Source organism: Nicotiana attenuata, chromosome 6 (assembly GCF_001879085.1).
Source record: "Nicotiana attenuata strain UT chromosome 6, NIATTr2, whole genome shotgun sequence".
In the NCBI taxonomy this organism is placed as follows: Eukaryota; Viridiplantae; Streptophyta; class Magnoliopsida; order Solanales; family Solanaceae; genus Nicotiana; species Nicotiana attenuata.
In genome coordinates, this window is record NC_031994.1 from 8,450,071 (window position 1) to 8,467,787 (window position 17,717).

The 17,717-nt window shown below is 35.6% G+C and overlaps 1 protein-coding gene across 4 annotated transcripts; it reads right to left on the reverse strand.

The window, feature by feature from the left end:
• Positions 319–7,437, reverse strand: LOC109226592 (50S ribosomal protein L7/L12-like). 4 transcript variants are annotated; one of them, XM_019391398.1, is made up of 3 exons: positions 7,334–7,437; positions 1,901–1,941; positions 319–1,795 (listed from the first exon to the last, which is right to left on the reverse strand). In XM_019391398.1, exons 2-3 carry the CDS (start codon positions 1,917–1,919, stop codon positions 1,272–1,274), a joined length of 543 nt encoding a protein of 180 aa, XP_019246943.1. In that variant the 5' UTR covers positions 1,920–1,941; positions 7,334–7,437; the 3' UTR covers positions 319–1,271. The 4 variants fall into 4 exon arrangements, with proteins under 4 accessions (XP_019246943.1, XP_019246944.1, XP_019246941.1 ...); XM_019391399.1 differs by having other exon boundaries at positions 1,901–1,946; XM_019391396.1 differs by having other exon boundaries at positions 319–1,941; positions 7,334–7,436.

Below are 17,717 nucleotides of genomic sequence, written 5' to 3' on the forward strand. Positions count from 1 at the left end.
CTTTTGGACCAATTAATTTATAATTATCCATCTGCCAAAACTGCAACTCTTCTCAAGTTAATGTTCATATTAAAAGTTAGTTCCTTTTTAGTTCTACAGAATTTGGACGTCTACAAATGTCATACTTGGACAATACTTGGACAACTTAAAAGTTACATATCAAGTGCCAACAAAAGTTACCCAAAATTAAAAGAAGCAATGACTTTTGAATTGAAGAATATTTAAACCACAAGCTATGTGCTTAAAACAAGAAGCAATATACACTCATACAAATATAAATTTGGTGGTTGTTATTGCAAAATTGTAAGATTAGGAGGCTCTAAGCAACCATTCAAAGCTCCATTTAGAGATTCAAGAGGGAACCAACGAATGCTTCTCGTCTACACCGTACACTTACTGCTATATTAAGCTGCGCAATCAATCCGAGAAGAAAGATAAAAAGAACAAATGAAACTAGAATTATAGAATATACAGGCAATTCTTTTTCGGTTTTACAAAGCGTCTTTCTTGTTCGGTGATCAGTCAATGTTGTTCGGTGATCAGTCAATGAAGTCATTCTGGATCCCTGAGTTGTCTCATTCTGAGCCTTTGGCCTGTTTGACATTGTGTCAAATTTGTCGTCTGGGCATCGTCGCTTCTCTTGATCTACTTCGGTTATGCCCGCGTAGTAGAGCCGCGTAGGCCAACTAAGGAGGTAAAGAACTCCTTCCGAGAAAATCTCGAACACGAAACCTCTGGGCTCTGATTAAGGGTGGAAGGATTCAACCATCCCACCATACCTCATTTTGGTAATATACCGCAGTTCAACTACAACATAACAACACTGTCAAACAGCTTTGATGTCATCAAATCTGTATTCTGAGTAAATAATATTAAAACTAAATGGAAGGATCAAAATACAACCAACCAAGAACTACATGGTGAAATGGGTTTATAAACCTTTAGAGAACTTGAGGATTCTGCTTAGTACCAATTAACCCTTATGCCTGGAAAACGTAAGCATACAACGATAATCAAATTTGTGATTCAGAAAGACTATGTTGCTCGGACTCTCCAAAACGTTGCCGTACCCGTGTCAGACCCTTAAAAAATGCACTACTTTTGGAGGATCCGTCACGCACCCGATGGCATTTTTGAAGAGTCCGAGCAATTTTTTATTTTTTTTTGATAAGGTGAAGAGTCCGAGTAACATAGCTGAAAGATGTTATGTCCACTTATCCTAACATAAAAATGGACGTAAAGGGGGAAAATTCTGAACCTAGCAGAGATTTTTACTCCATGACAGCAACTCCACCAGCAGCTTTGATCTTTTCTATTATTTCATTCGCCTCCTCTTTTGTCACTCCTTGTTTAAGTATAGCAGGCACCTTTTCGACCAAATCCTTGGCTTCCTTCAATCCTAGACTCGTGAATGCACGTACCTCTTTGATCACCTTGATTTTTGCAGCTGCATCGAATTTCTCCAGCTTGACATCAAATGCTGTTTTCTCTACCTTCTTCTCCTCAGCTTTTGCAGGTCCGCCACCTGTTCCTCCCATTGCACCCAAATCCATGCCTTCGACTGAAATTTGTTTCAGCTTCGGATGTCTTAGTTTCTCCTGGAGTAACGGACTAATTTGTCTACACTCTTCAGGGGGTAGAGCAGCAATTAGTTCAGCCAGCTGAATAATCTTGTCTGAAGGTGGAGGTCGAGGGCCATATGGATCATAGACAGCAGGGTATTTGTATCTTTTGGGCTTCGCATTGGGATCTCTGGGAACAAAATCAGGTTGAAACGAACGAGATTGCAGAGGACCTGTAATTACATGAAGATCTTTACAGACACGTAAAGATCTAAAACGCGCGAGGAGCTTCATGCCTGGCATATCCCAGCGGCTAATGAATTAGAAGATGACGCTACCTTGAATGCAATTGTTCATTTATTTGTAGTGCTGATACGGGCTGTCCTGCAGCAAGAACTTGGCTTCAGATTGAATTAAATACACGTATATTGTAGACAGGCTAAAGATGTGATACAAGGTCAATCAATCAGTATTATACAGATCGACACTTATTATTTACTCGAAAAGGATTAAAGAACCCTATATAAAGACGGACAGTTATAACTGTAAGCACTAAGTTCGTGAAATTTACAATCCTCAAGAGTCAATCTCCCTGAACATCCACATACACCCAAACGGCATCTCTGAATTTCCCTCAATAAAAGTATGCCATCAAAAGTTTTAATATCACATTATACTCTTTAAGAAGTAATTTGATCATTAATTCATTAGTTAACCATGAGAAATATCTCCTATTTCTCTCTTTGCATTACTTGAATCGTTCTACCAATGCTGTCACTGTATTTACATATCTAAGAACATTCATAAGCTTCGGCCAAGTTTCGATATGTGCCCCAAGCCAATTCATCTTCCGCATCACAACAAAGTTTAAACTTCTGGATACTGGATTGAACTGTAAAACCAACTTGGTGGAGGATTATTGGTTTAACCAAAAGTGCAATTGAGTAAAAATTCCAGTATTACATATTTGAGAAACATTAGCATCAGATAAATTATTGAATTATAAGAACAGGTCTAACCTAAAAGCTTACATGAAAAGTATCTACTTATTCAACAGAACAGAAACACCAACTATTGAGACCAGAAGAAAACTATGGTGATATCAATCTTTTTAAATGAAGTAAACTATGGTAATTTTCTTTAATTAAGAGAAACAAAGAATGAGCTCATAGAAAATGTATACATTACAAAACCAAGATCTATTAATCCAGAAGCGGGTGAGGATTTAAATGCAGTGATTGCACCACTTAACTAATAAAAAAATTCTTTATTCTATATAGAGATACATATACATACTCCCAGTTCGAGGTAGTGTCACTACTTATATGTTAGATCTGCCTCCATGCTATATAGACATATATATATTCCTAGTTCGAGGTAGTGTCATCACTTATATGTTAGATCCGCCTCCATATATAATTATATAATCATTGTACATGATTGATGCCCCCTGCTACGGAAGAGTTGACTTCATCCTCTAGAGAGCAAGATAGCGACCGGCTCCTCCAATTAATTGAAATAGGAAACACCAAGGCATCAACGTAAAGTTAGGTTAATCATAACTAGTTCAAATAGCAGAAGCTAGGTCCTAGAACTGACATCACTAATTCTTTGTACAAACAAAGAATGAAGATTGTCTTGACAATATGCCTAATGAGCAATCTTAATGCTTTACGTATTTTATTATGCGTTAAATAGTGTATTAACTTCTATTATGTAATGGGACTTTAAAATGCATTCCTTAATATATTAACTTCTGTTACGTAATACAGTACTTTATTACTTTAAACAATGCAGTGGTTGGAGTATTACCCACTGTCATTGAAATGATTGAAACTAACAAAAGACAATGATGACAGCAAACTAAACAACATCAAAAGCATACAAACAATCATAACTCAATCTATTTCACTCATAGCAACTGCAATAGATCAGAAAGATTAAAATTTATAGCCATATAATAAACAAAAGCTAATGCCTACTGGTGCTATGCATGCTATAAGGCTTTTGACAATTACGCCTGCCATGCCCTGTCTCCCTACAAATTCCACATGCTTTAACATAAGTTGAACGATCCATGTCCACCTTGTTTTGAATACGTGTAGTTCTCTTTCTTCCTACTCGACGGACAAATGACCTATCATGGACCATCTTAAACGGCTCCTCCATTTGATAAGTGTGTCTTCCTATGTATTTTCCAATCATCCTTAGATTTGATGAAGTTCTCCTACCTCAGAGAATCCACTCACATCCAGAATCCCATCGCTTACACTTAACAGTCTTTCTTCGCTTCCCAAACACTAAACTCCTTGTTGTGCCGCAAATCCATAATTTAAAAAGCCCACTTCAACTCCTCTTTGCTTGCGAATAGCATTCTGGACTCAAGTTCTGTCTTCCCGTAATCCATCCATAATCTAACACTAATACTCTCCGACAACTCATCGACATGTGATCACTATCCACAAGAGCTTGTATTTGTGATACAGTTGGAACATCTCCCATTTCAGTAGCCCTGCTAGTACCCGCACCATCTCCAAAACCAAAGCAAGGAATGACATTTGTAAGGCCATGACCATAATTGTTTGATGGCAGTGGCACATCAATTTGTGGTTGTGTATTTTGAGTTAGCACCTCAGTATGATACCTAATACCCGAAAAACTATTCGTCAGATCAGAAGATGGTTCTGAAACCACCACCATTTCACTTTTAATGTACATTTCAAGCAGACTTATAACAGATCGAACTGTCTCAGGTACCTCAAGAAAATCTTGCAAAGATTCATCGTCAACGATAGGCATTTCTGTACAAGTAGCACTCTGACCAATCTACATATGAAACCTTCCTGATACAACAAGTTGTCCTTCAATGTTGGGTTTAGGGGTGGCAAAATGGTTAAAAGAAAACAGTTAACCACCCATATTCTCCACTAAAAAATGGGTTAGATAATGAACTTTTTAAAAACGGGTCAAATATGGATAAGAACCATATTATCCATTTAGAAAATGGATAACCAATGAGTAACCAATGGATAACCAATGGGTCTAACTTTTACATTTGTAAAGCCTCAAATTGGGGCTTCCTCAAGTTAGGGAGACTAAGAATTTTCCCAAAAGTGATTATATTCAAGAAATCATGGATAATATGGTTACCGGTTAACCCGTTTTTTATCCGTATTAAATATGGATCGGGTCGGATAATTGATCCGTTTCTCATTACCCGTTTTCGACCCGAACCATATCCGACCCGACCAGCCCGTTTGTTACTCCTAGTTGAGTTCTATTTTACTGTGCAATAGTCTAACTAAACCAGGCATAGGATAGAGATTGCGAAAGTTTAACCACACCTCGAGGACCGCAACTATATTGAACCGTGTCTGCATCATAAATTATTTCACCACCCCAGTATAATGCAACTATTACATGTTGTTCTACTTCACTCAGTTTTACACTTACCAACCAAATCACAACACAATCAGCACACAAATTGATAAACTCTAGATACTCAGTACTGTTTTTTTTAATAACAGTGGTGTCTGGGCCAGCTTGCACGCACCTCGACTAATTTTCATGGGATACCTGCTACCTCCCACCAGCAACAGATACTAGGTAACTCTATCCACCATGACCGGGATAGATGGGAAGAAATCACATAGCATTTTTTAACAGAACCCGAGACCTATAGTTCTAGCCTACTTCATTGACTACTATTGGGAGGAAAACAACAGCTGGAAATGGACGCTATTACCCTGTAGGATGAGGATTAGGTCACCCTTGGGTGCAATACTCAATACAGTTATATCATATATATCTTATTATAATGCAAAAAATAAGTACATGCAGTTATAGAGCCCGTTTGGATTAGCTGATTTGAAATAGCTGATAAGCATTAGGTGCTGAAAAGCACTTTTAAGTGCTGAAACTGATTTAATAAATAAGCAGTTACATGTTTGGGTACAAGTGTTGAAATTGATAATAAGTTGCTGCAGTATTTGATAAAAAAGTGCTGATAAGCTCTTTTTCTGTTAAAATGACTTAAATAACCTTAGAACTGTTTACACTTATAAGGGCGTAATTTCTTCAAAATTTTAGATTCCAAATCGATTCAAATACAAAATATTTTATTTGTCATTTTATTTTAAATACTATTGTGCTTAGATAAGATAATTTTTATGATAAATATAATTTATTTTATGATAGTTATAACAATTAATAAATTGATAAAAGTTTCTCAGTAAAAAATAAACCTAAATAGGACAAATTATTTGAAGAGAAACAAACATTGTTTTCATCACCACAACACTTAGAAAGCAATACACCAAATTTTTTTGATATGTCCTCATTTATTACATACAGTTCAAAAATTAATTCTCAATCACATAGATATAAGTATGGAAAGGAATAGAGAATTTGCTTATCTTAAATAGTCAATGAGAATTGCAAGCTTGAATAGGTGGGGAGGGGGGAGGGTGGGGTGGGGTGGGGTGGGGGTTAGGTTGAATACTTGAGGTAGTGAATATCGATGTAGGAGTTTTGTTCTAAAAAAGAATATTTTAAGGATAAAATAAGCTAAAAATTCATAAGCTGGGGGTGACCAGCTTATGGCTTTTGGCTTATTTTTGACTTATAAGCACTTGGCTTATAAGCACTTTTAACTTTACCGAACACGTAAATAAGAGCCCGTTTGGCTTAGCTGATTTAGAGTAGCTGATAAGCATTAGGTGCTGAAAAGCACTTTTAAGTGCTGAAACTGATTTAAAAAATAAGTAGTTACGTGTTTGGATAAAAGTGCTGAAATTAATAATATACAGCTGAAGAACTGGGTATACGAAGAGTTTTGTTTTAAAAATAAGTATTTTAGTGATAGAATAATAAATATTTTGATCAAACTTATAGTGCTTATAAGCTGAAATTTGATAAGTTGGGGGAGACCAACTTATAGCTTTTGGCTTATTTTTGACTTATAAGCACTTAACTTATAAGCACTTTTAATTTTACCAAACGCGTAGATAAGCAAAAAGTGCTTATAAGCCAGTTTGACCGGCTTATAAGCTTAGCCAAACACCCTCTAAGCCAAAAGTGCTTATAAGCTAGTCTGACCAGCTTATAAGCTTAGCCAAACACCCTCATAGTGTATAAATAAATATCTGGCCTTTTTCAGCAAACATCAGTGCAACAACATTTGATATAATTACCAAAAATCGCCATCTTCATTTCTCAATATTTCATCGTTTACAAAGTGCATTTTCTAGCTTACGGAAGGTTTGGTTTATATAAGCACTTCTAAATTCATTTTTAGTGAAGTCTCAGCCGTTAGAGCTTTTAGTGAAGTAGTCCATGCTTTGGGCGACAATGCCAGAAAATTCATTTTTTTTATGATTATGGTATCCGGACCAGTTTGCGCTCGCATCGACTATTCCACCGGATACTCCAAGACTTAGGCACATGGGTAAAGATCATCTAGTGTTAGAAAATTCATTTTTTTTTCCATCCAATATATTGAAATGGGGCACAAAATTAACCCCATTTTCGGGTAAAAACTCTCGTAACAAACAGGTAAGGAACTAACAGTTTGCATTAATTCAATAAATCAAGTTGTGGCACACTAGACATTTCAATCTCCGATTAAATAAATTATGATTATAAATAAGTATAAAGTTCCAGCTTTACAAATTACAATACTATACTGATAGAAACTTCTAGAACAATTTAATGCTTCAAAATTCAGAAACAGAAAAAAAAATTAAACTAAAACGAAAAAGGATGAAACGCACCTCAAAGTCGGTATTGGCGGCGGTAGCGGTGAAGTAACGGCGGTGGCGGTGGCGGTGGCGGTGAAGGTGAAGGGAGCGGTGAAGGCGAAATGAATATCATAAGAGTGATGGGCTTATTTATTTAAACGGGAAATGAAGAATTACTGCGTTAAGTACGTATGAATATAAATTAACCCCCAAACTTTATAAGAAAGTAGCATATAGCTACTTGAATTTGTTTTTAAGATTGTTTGAGTACTTGAATTTCCTTTTATTTTTCTTTTGCTTCACTCTTACAATTTCTGCTCTGATCCATGTAAGCAAATTTTACCAAGAAAATAAAAAGAAATGATGAAAGAGAAAGAAACGAGAGGGGGAAACAAGGAAAAAGTAAAACAAAAAGAAGAGAAGACGAAATTTTTTTTTTCACATTTCAATATATGTTATAGTTTGACTCGACACGAATTTTAACAAATAAAAACTTTGATAATTGTAGTGTTCCCTTTAATATATCTTAAAATTTGTGCTATTTTACTTTTTTTTTGAAATTTGTGATTTAAATATGATATAATATTTGTATTACAGTAAAAATATGTCATTAAAGATAAAATAAAAAGGTTAGAGTTAACTTAGTTTTAAATAGGAAAAATGCATAAGTACCCCCTGACCCATAGCCGGATTTTCAACTACCCACCTTATCTTTGCGGGAGTCCTAGGGAGGTGGGGTGTAACGACCCGTCCGGTCATTTTGAGAATTAGTGTCCCGTTCGGTGGCTTAAGGTCTCGAGCAACTTCGTATTATGTGTTATGACTTAGTGTCTCGACCGATCGTTTTGAAAATTATCTCGGGATTCGGAGTCAATTTGAAAGAAGAGTTCTTGTTGTGGAAGCTTAAGCTGTAAGAGTTGACCGGGATTTAACTTTTGAAGACGACTCTGAAATGGCATTTTGATGATTCCAACAGCCTCGTACAGTGATTTTGGACTTAGGCATGCGTCTGGATTTGGATTTGGAGGTCCGTAGGATAATTTGAGGCATTTCGGCGAAAATTGGAAAGTTGAAGTTTTGGAAGGTTTAGAGGTTTGACCGGGAGTTGACTTTGGCGATATTGGGGTCGGAATACGATTCTGAGAGTTGGATTAGCTCCGTTATGTCATTTGGGACTTTCATGCAAAATTTAACGTCATTCCGGGTTGGTTTGACATGTTTCGACGCGAGTTTTGGAAGTTAGAAGATTTAGAAGTTCATAAGTTCGATTCGTGGTGCGATTCGTAGTTCCGACGTCGTTTGATGTGATTTGAGGTCTCGAGTAGGTTCACGTTATGTTATGGAATTTGTTGGCATATTTCGACAGGGTCCTAGGGGACTTCGGGTGTGTTTCGGATGGGCTATGGACCATTTCTTCATGCTTTAGAGTTGCTGATTCTGTAATCTGATTTCCTTCGTCGCGTTCGCGTCAATGCCTTCATGTTCGCGTAATGTAATTTAGAGGTAGGCAATATTGTTCTTTGCGTTCACGAATAGTAGCACGATCGCGTAGCTTAGGAATTTCTGCCTTGGCGTTCGCATTCCCCATTACACGTTCGTGTAGTTCTCTTTTTGCGGCAATGATGTTCCTTCATCGCGATCACATTCCTTATCTCGCGATCGCGAAGTGTAACCTTGGCACCTGGTACTTTTTCTCTTTCGCGATCGCCGTAGTACATTTGTTTGGGTAGTGGAGTTTCTTATACGCGATCGCATTATCTCTTCCGTGATCGCGATGTACAAACACCTGGGCAACAAAATATATTTTTCAAATCGTGGGTTTTGTCCATTTTTCCAAATTAATTTATAATTTACGGAAAAGGACCAAAACTGCCCCTCAAGTATCAATTGGTACAAAGATGCTCTCCGTCCACCTATTTAAATAAAAATACCCCTACCGTTATTTTTTTAGCTAAACATTACCCTTATTACCAACAAAAAATTCTGAAGGAAAAAAGAAAGAAATTTAATTAATATCTACGTGCTACCGTTATATTGGCCTAAATTGAACTTCAACCAAAATATAATTAAACTCACATGTAACCCGTCCAAATATTTACCCGCTCCGATTTTAAAACACAACTCTCTCTCTCTCTCTCTCTCTCTCCTCGTTCCTAATTGGGCACCGGTGGATCCGCAGGAAATAGCAACGAATACAACAACCTTTCTCACTTGCAAATTATGGATAGAAAATTCTTTTTTTTTACTAGACTTAGCACGGTAATCTAATAAAAAAATTAAATTCATAATAACAAAAATAATTCAAAAGAAGAAAATAAATACTAGTGGAGAAATTATCTAAAAAATTGCCAAATATTATTAGTATATGAACTCAGTGTGTATGAAATGTGATAATTGCACAATACCCGTTACACAGAGCAGAAAAGATTACATATTAATCGAACAAATAACGAAATAAATTAAAAATACAAAAATACACATTACATAAACCGTAAAGAAATTGAAAAAAATCCTCAAATTTTCATAGAGAAATGACAAAAAATAATGAAGCAAACCACCAAAAATTTCAAATAAAAAAACTACAATAAAATTAAGAATAAAACAAAAAGAATCTAAACTTTTTGCATAAAGAAAGAATATGACACTTCCTTCTATCTTCCATGAAAATTATTCTAATAGAGAACTCTATTTTGGGTTTGCTTCGTGAATAATTATAGACATACACTCATAAAGAATTGCTCATTAAAACGAAATGGCGAAGAGGTAGAGGTTGTGAGAGAGGGAAAGACATGTTTTAAAATTGGGGTAGGTTAATATCCGGGTGGGTTACAGTTGCGTTTAATTATAATTTGGCTTACCGTTTAAGTTGGACGGTGACGCGTGGAAATTAATTAAATTTTCTTTCCAGAATTTTCTATTAGTAATAAGGTAATGTTGAGCCAAAAAAATAACGATAGGGATATTTTTATTCAAATAGGTGGACGGAGGGAATTTTTGTACCAATTCTGATACTTCAGGGGCAGTTCTGACCCTTTTTTGTAGAATTTATTTGGTTCTTGATAACCAAAAACCTTGGCGTAACTGGTGAATTTGCTGCCATGTGACCAGGAGGTCACGAGTTCGAGCCGTGGAAACAGCCTCTTGCAAAAATGCAGGGTAAGGCTGCGTACAATAGACACTTGTGGTCCGTCCCTTCCCCGGACCTCGCACATAGCGGGAGCTTAGTGCACCGGGCTGCCTTTTAATTGGTTCTTAATAACAATGGAACTTTAACAACTTACACATTATTGTAGGGGAAATGAGCCTCGTCTGATTGAAGCTGCAATTAAACAGCTCAACACATTGCCATTTTACCATTCATTTTCGAATCGTACAACAAAACCTTCTTTGGTATGGCAAACTCTCAGCCGAGCCAAATTTAGCTATTAAGTTTTGCTTTATTAGATCACTGGCTGATTTTATTTTTCAAACATATAGGAATATGTTTACTGCAAATAAAATGGCGAAAGTTTTTTTCACAAATAGCGGATCAGAATCCAATGACACTCAGGTTTTGCTTATTGCCTGCCTTCAGACATATTTTTTAAAGTTCTAGCTGCTGCTCATATTTCCTTTCCAAAAGCCTGCTAAAAATAGTAATTAAGAATATCTGTATCTTTCTGCGAATTCTGATAGGATAATTTAATATTTTTATGTTCATTTTTTTTTTCTTTTGTGTTTGATGTTGACAATTGGTAGAGATGAATAAAGTACTTCATCTGTTCTACTTTATGTGATATTTTTTTCCTCTTGTTTATATTCTGTTGTTTTTCTTTTGCCTTACATGATATTTTTCATGCATGTCACCTTTAAACAGATACCATGGATCCACTTTCATTGCCGCCGGTCTCTCTGGGTAATATTCTTATCCATTCATGCTAATCAATTATTTACTCTGCTTCGTGAGGTGTTTGATTAAGCACAGAATTTAATGAAAAAAGAAAGAGTCTTAGTGTGTATATCAGAAGTATTCTTAGAATTTGTGGTCTTAAATTATATCATATCATGACATTTCTATAGCAATAAGAACATGTTATTAAGGTTAAAGGAAAAAGTTCAAATTTGAAAAGTTTCCAAATACAAAAAAGTGTCGTTTTTTTTCAAACATACTATATCTTAAAAGAAAAAGAAAGGGTCGTATAAAATAGAGCGGAGATAAAGTATTTGTTTGTCCTTTAGTTCTTATTGTACACTGATTTTCCATGGTGTAAATAACTATGTGCTAAAATATTTATATCAGGTGAGACAGAAGAGGAGTACTCGACAAGGTTGGCAAATAATTTGGAAAATCTAATACTCAAAGAGGGGCCTGAAACAGTATTTTCCATCTATTTTTATCGCTTATCTTGTTTTCTTTGAATCATATATCATATATAGATGCCAGAGGCAAATCTAGAATTTGAACTCTACGAGTTCAACCTCCAATATTCTTAGCATTGAACTCGTTGTATTTTAAAAGGTATGGCTTCATATCCACTAGTTTTTATAGTTTTGATGGATTTTTACACATAAATTTATGTTCCGCGTCAAAAGTACTGAGTTCAATTGAACCCGACACTCCTACGCTGCATCCGCTGTAAGCATAAATTATCTATTTTACCAGGATCTTGAACATGATAATCTTACATGCAATCGTCATAGAAAACATACCTGAAGCGGAATCCATTATCTTGAAGCGGAAGCGTTAATCGGTAAATTGGTTTCTCGCTCCTTGCCCTAGCTTTCATTACCGCCGCCTTTAGTGATGGAAGAAAGAAAATAAAGTACGGTAACCCTAATGGGTGGGGAGAGGACCAATTTATAGAGGTTCTTACTTAATCTGGTACGTCCATCAAGTAACCAATCGGACGGATGAGATTTGATAATTAATTAAATATTAATTATGGGCCTTAACCTATTGGGCCACATACATGTAGGAAAAATAACTTACATTCTCCCACTTGGCCCAATAATCATATAATATTAATATTTAATATAGGAACATTAGTTGCGCATAAACAAATCTCTTCTATAATGTCCATCATAAATACCATAATACGATAAACTACTAAATGTGAGTTATGGCGGTTATATATGATTTGTCTACATACTCCCTTCCATATATTACAACATTAGCAACTCATTGTACCAGGTCCATAAGCTATAAAATATTCTGGTCCACAATAATGTCTCATTGAGACTTATCTTGTAATATCTCAAAACAATAATGTGTACACCATTATGAGAAACAAGAAATCATTAATGTATATCAGAAACATATAAATGAGCTCAGAGTGTCAAAACATCATAAATACATCAGTATAAATACAACCAAGACCCATTCTATGTACATGTTCTTTAAATATCTTTGGTTGTAAACCTTTCGTTAGCGGATCTGCAATCATGAGATCAGTTCTAGTATGCTCAAGTGACACTCTTTGTTTCTGAACTTCCTCCTTGACGGTAAAGTACTTTAATTCCATATGTTTGGCACCTTTGGAGTACTTATCGTTCTTGGAGAAGAATACTGCTGCAGAATTATCACAGTAAATTTTCAGCGGCTTGGTAATGTTGTCGACAACCCCAAGTCCTGAAATAAAGTTTCGCAGCCATAATGCATGAATTGTGGCTTCAAAACATGCCACAAATTCTGCTTCCATCGTGGATGTAGCAATAATAGACTGTTTGGCACTCTTCCACGATATTGCTCCTTCAGCTAATTGGAACAAATAACCAAACGTGGATTTTCTAGTGTCAATACATCCAGCGAAATCTGAATCCGAGTATCCAACAACTTCCAAATGCTTGGATCTCCTATACATGAGCATGTAATCCTTCGTTCCTTTTAGGTACCTCAAAACTTTCTTTGCAGCTTTCCAATGATCAATTCCTGGGTTACTCTGATATCTTCCCAACATTCCTACAGCAAAACTAATATCCGGTCTTGTGCAAGTCTGAGCATACATCAGACTACCAACAATAGAAGAGTAAGGAATTGATTCCATTTCTTTTCGTTCTACATCATTCTTAGGGCATTGCATGAGACTAAATTTGTCCCCTTTTTGAATTGGAACAATTCCTGCTGAACAATTGTTCATATTAAATCTCTCTAGAACTCTTTCGATATAGCCTTTCTGAGACAATCCCAATAATCCTTGTGATCTATCACGGAATATTTCTATTCCTATCACATAGGATGCCTCACCCATATCTTTCATTTTAAAATTCTTAGAGAGGAAATCTTTAGTCTCACGCAATATACCTAAGTCATTAGCAGCAAGTAGGATATCATCAACATATAGGACTAAAAATATAAACTTGCTCCCACTAATCTTTTGGTATATACACCGATCAACGGTATTTTCCACAAATCCAAAAGATGTTATGGTATGATTAAACTTTATATACCATTGTCGTGAGGCTTGTTTAAGTCCATATATTGACTTCTTCAGTTTACACACCATTTGACCTTTTCCTTTAGTTTCGAAACCCTCTGATTGGTCCATATACACTTCCTCCTCGAGATCTCCATTAAGAAAGGCAGTTTTCACATCCATTTGGTGTTACTCTAAATCATAGTGAGCCACCAAAGCCATAATAATTCTTAACGAGTCTTTCTTTGAGACCGGTGAAAAGGTCTCTTTATAATCAATGCCTCCTTTCTGAGTATAACCCTTGGCAACAAGTCTGGCTTTATATCTCTCAATATTGCCATTTGAATCGCGTTTGGTCTTAAAGACCCATCTACACCCGATTCTTTTAGAAATTTCTGGCAATTCAACAAGATCCCAGACTTTATTGTATTCCATGAATTTTAACTCTTCCTTCATGGCATCAACCCATTTGCCAGACTCATTACTTTCTATGGCTTGTGAAAATGAAACCGGATCCTTATTAAGACCAATGTCAAAATCTGAATCTTGCGAATAAACCACGTAATCATCCGAAATAGCCGATTTTCTAACTCTTTGAGATTTTCTTAATGGCATTTCTTGTGGCTCATTTATGTCAGATATTTGTGAGTTAGTTTCTTCATGAAGTGTTTCATCCAAACGTTGCTCGGTGTTTTCAAAGTGTTCTTCAACAACTGGAACAATATTTGGTATTTGTGTGGAAGTAGGCACATTTCTGGGTAATAGAATATTGACCCTCACCTCTTTAATTTCCACACTTTTCTTTTCAACACTCCCACTAACTTCACCATTTTCAATGAATCTTGCATTACCAGTTTCAACAATTCTCGAACTATGGTTTGGACAGTAAAACACATACCCTTTAGATTTCTCTGGGTAACCAATAAAGTAACCACTTACTGTTCGAGAATCTAATTTCTTTTCTTGTGGATTATAAACTCTAGCTTCCGCTGGGCAACCCCAAACATGCAGGTGCCTTAAACTAGGTTTCCTTCCTGTCCACAGTTCAAAAGGGGTCTTAGGAACTGCCTTACTAGGAACCCTGTTTAATAAATATACTGCGGTTTTAAGAACATACATCCACAATGATTTGGGTAATGAGGAATTACTTATCATGCTCCTAACCATATCCATAAATGTTCGATTACGCCTTTCTGCAACACCATTTTGTTGAGGTGTTCCTGGCATAGTATACTGTGCACATATGCCACGTTCCTCGAGGAACTTTGCAAATGGACCTGGACATTGTCCTGACTCATTATATTTCCCATAATATTCACCACCTCTATCTGACCTAATGATTTTTACCTTTTTATCTAATTGCCTTTCAACCTCAGTAACAAACACTTTGAGAGCATCTGCTGCTTGAGACTTTTCTTTCAGTAAATAGATGTATCCATAACGTGAAAAATCATCGATAAAAGTGATAAAATATTTCTCTCCACCAAAAGATGGAACATCAAAGGGTCCACAAATGTCGGTGTGTATAATTTCAAGAAGCTGAGTGCTTCTTGTGGCACCTTTCTTACTATGCTTGGTTTGCTTTCCCTTAATGCAATCCAAACATATAGTAAGATCAGTAAAATTTAGATTCGGAAGAATCTCATTCTGTACTAATCTTTCTAACCTTTCTTTGGATATATGACCCAAACGTCTATGCCACAAGTAAGCAGAACTTTCATCTAGTGAACTACGTTTAATTCCAACATTATGTTGAACAGTAAGAAGGGATTCAGAAAAACCAATATCGAGTTTCAATTTATATAAACCATCACTAAGAAAACCAGAACCATAAAAAATAGCATTCTTATATAAATTGAAACATCCATTTCCAAACTTTAAATCAAATCCAGAAACATCAAGTCTTGAAAGAGAAATCAAATTCCTAGAAACTGAAGGTACATAAAGAGTCTGTAATAGATCAAGGTGACGTCCAATCTCCATGATCAAACGATAAGTCCCTATGCCTTCAATTGGAGCCTTCATACGATTTTCCATGAACAAGAAATCCTTAGTTGGATTTGTAGTAGATGCATGAGCAGTTGCACCAGAATCAAGCCACCAAGTATTATTAGGAACTTCTACTAAATTTGATTCGAAACATACAAAAGCACTAATTGTACCTTTCTTTTCGAACCAAGCTTTACGTTTCAGGCAATCTTTCTGATAGTGTCCTTCCTTGTTACAGAAACGACACGTATCTGCCTTATGTTCCTTGTTAGCATCCTGTTGAGCTTTAGCAGGTGCTTTCTTCTTCTTGAACTTGTTGGCCTTCATTTTAAGTCCTTTACCAGCTCCTTGACCCATGAGGTTAATTGAATGACTCCCTTGTTTCTTAAGTCTTGACTCCTCTTGAGTAAGCATACTGGACAATTCACTAACATTCCACTTATCCTTAATAGTGTTATAGTTAATTTGAAAAGGTCCATACTCAAGAGGTAACGAGTTCAGAATAAACTGAACCAAGAAGGAGTCATCCGCTTTCATCCCCAAGGTCTGAAGTCTTGCTGCAATGTTAATCATCTCGATGATATGGTTTTGCATACTACGCGACCCATCAAACTTCATGGTCGTGAGTTCGGCCATTAGTGTACCAGCGAGAGACTTATCTGCAGAACGAAAACGTTCTTCCACAAACTTCAGGTATTCCCTGGCACTTTCTGTTTGTGGAATAGTACTCTTAATGTTGTTGGCAATATTCATTCGCATAAACATAAGGCTTAGCCTGTTAGACGTTCCCATGCTTTATGGAAAGACTTCTCATCCGCACTGCTCGAATCAGTAATGGCAGCGGGCTTATCATTCAGCAGAGCCAAGTCAAGATCCATCACACCTAAGTGGAACTGGACTTGTTCACGCCATTCAGAGAAGTTCAATCCGTTGAACACAGTAACAGACGAAGCAAGCGAATGAAAAGGAATAGCTGCAAAATAGATAATACATGCTCACAAATCAATATGGATTCAACAAAACAGTTAAAGCATATCCCAATTCTCCTTTGGGTAAATACTACGACACACTATCATAATTTAAATGCCACTTAGTCTTTAATAGGTAATTAAATATTTTTGACCAAATATAAATGCCATCTTTGGACAGACAATATATATTTGACTAAGAATATTAATTTACCTCATCATATCACTATTCATAGAATAATTGATCCACCTTTGGGTAAATCCTTAAGTTCTAGCAATAGTGAAATTTAATTTATCCATTTATTTTCAATCATAGGCATTTCATTAATTTCATGGATAAACTATAATTTTATGTGTGCGAATATTTTAGACATTCTAGTTTGATCACTTTGGTGACTAACAAACTACCTAACTTTAAAACACATACATCAATTATTATACAATACCATAACCAAATCACTATCAATTCAATGAGGGATTTACGTGCAATTACTGTGAAGTGTATGCATTCTCAGAAACCTTTAGGAATAAAACATTATCACCGTAATAGTCCAAAATATATTAATATAAAACTTTATCACATAATGGCCGAATTATGAACCAAACACCTTTACAGATTCGAACATTAATACGTTATACCCAATTCTGTGTAACTTGATGTGTTTAGCTTAGTTGCTGAAAAGTTAACTCAAAGTAATCTTTAAAAATTTAGTCAAAATCAAATAACCTTGAAAAGATTTGACTAAATCAGACACTTAAGGAAACATGCCACATATAATTTAAGCCTAATTTAAGACATAATAAAGATTTTCTGCGGTAAACACACATCCGAAAGGCTGCCATGTATATATATATATATATATATATATATATATATATATTAAGTAGTTCATTATTAATTGATTTTTATTATAATTTTATCAACCACAAAATATATCTCTCTAAGAAAATAATATTTACAAATTAAAAAAACTACGATCCTCTTCTATTGGTTATAGGAATATAATAAATAATTAAAATTAGTCTTTAAGCCAACATAAGTAGAATTAGTTTTCTCCTATAAGATCG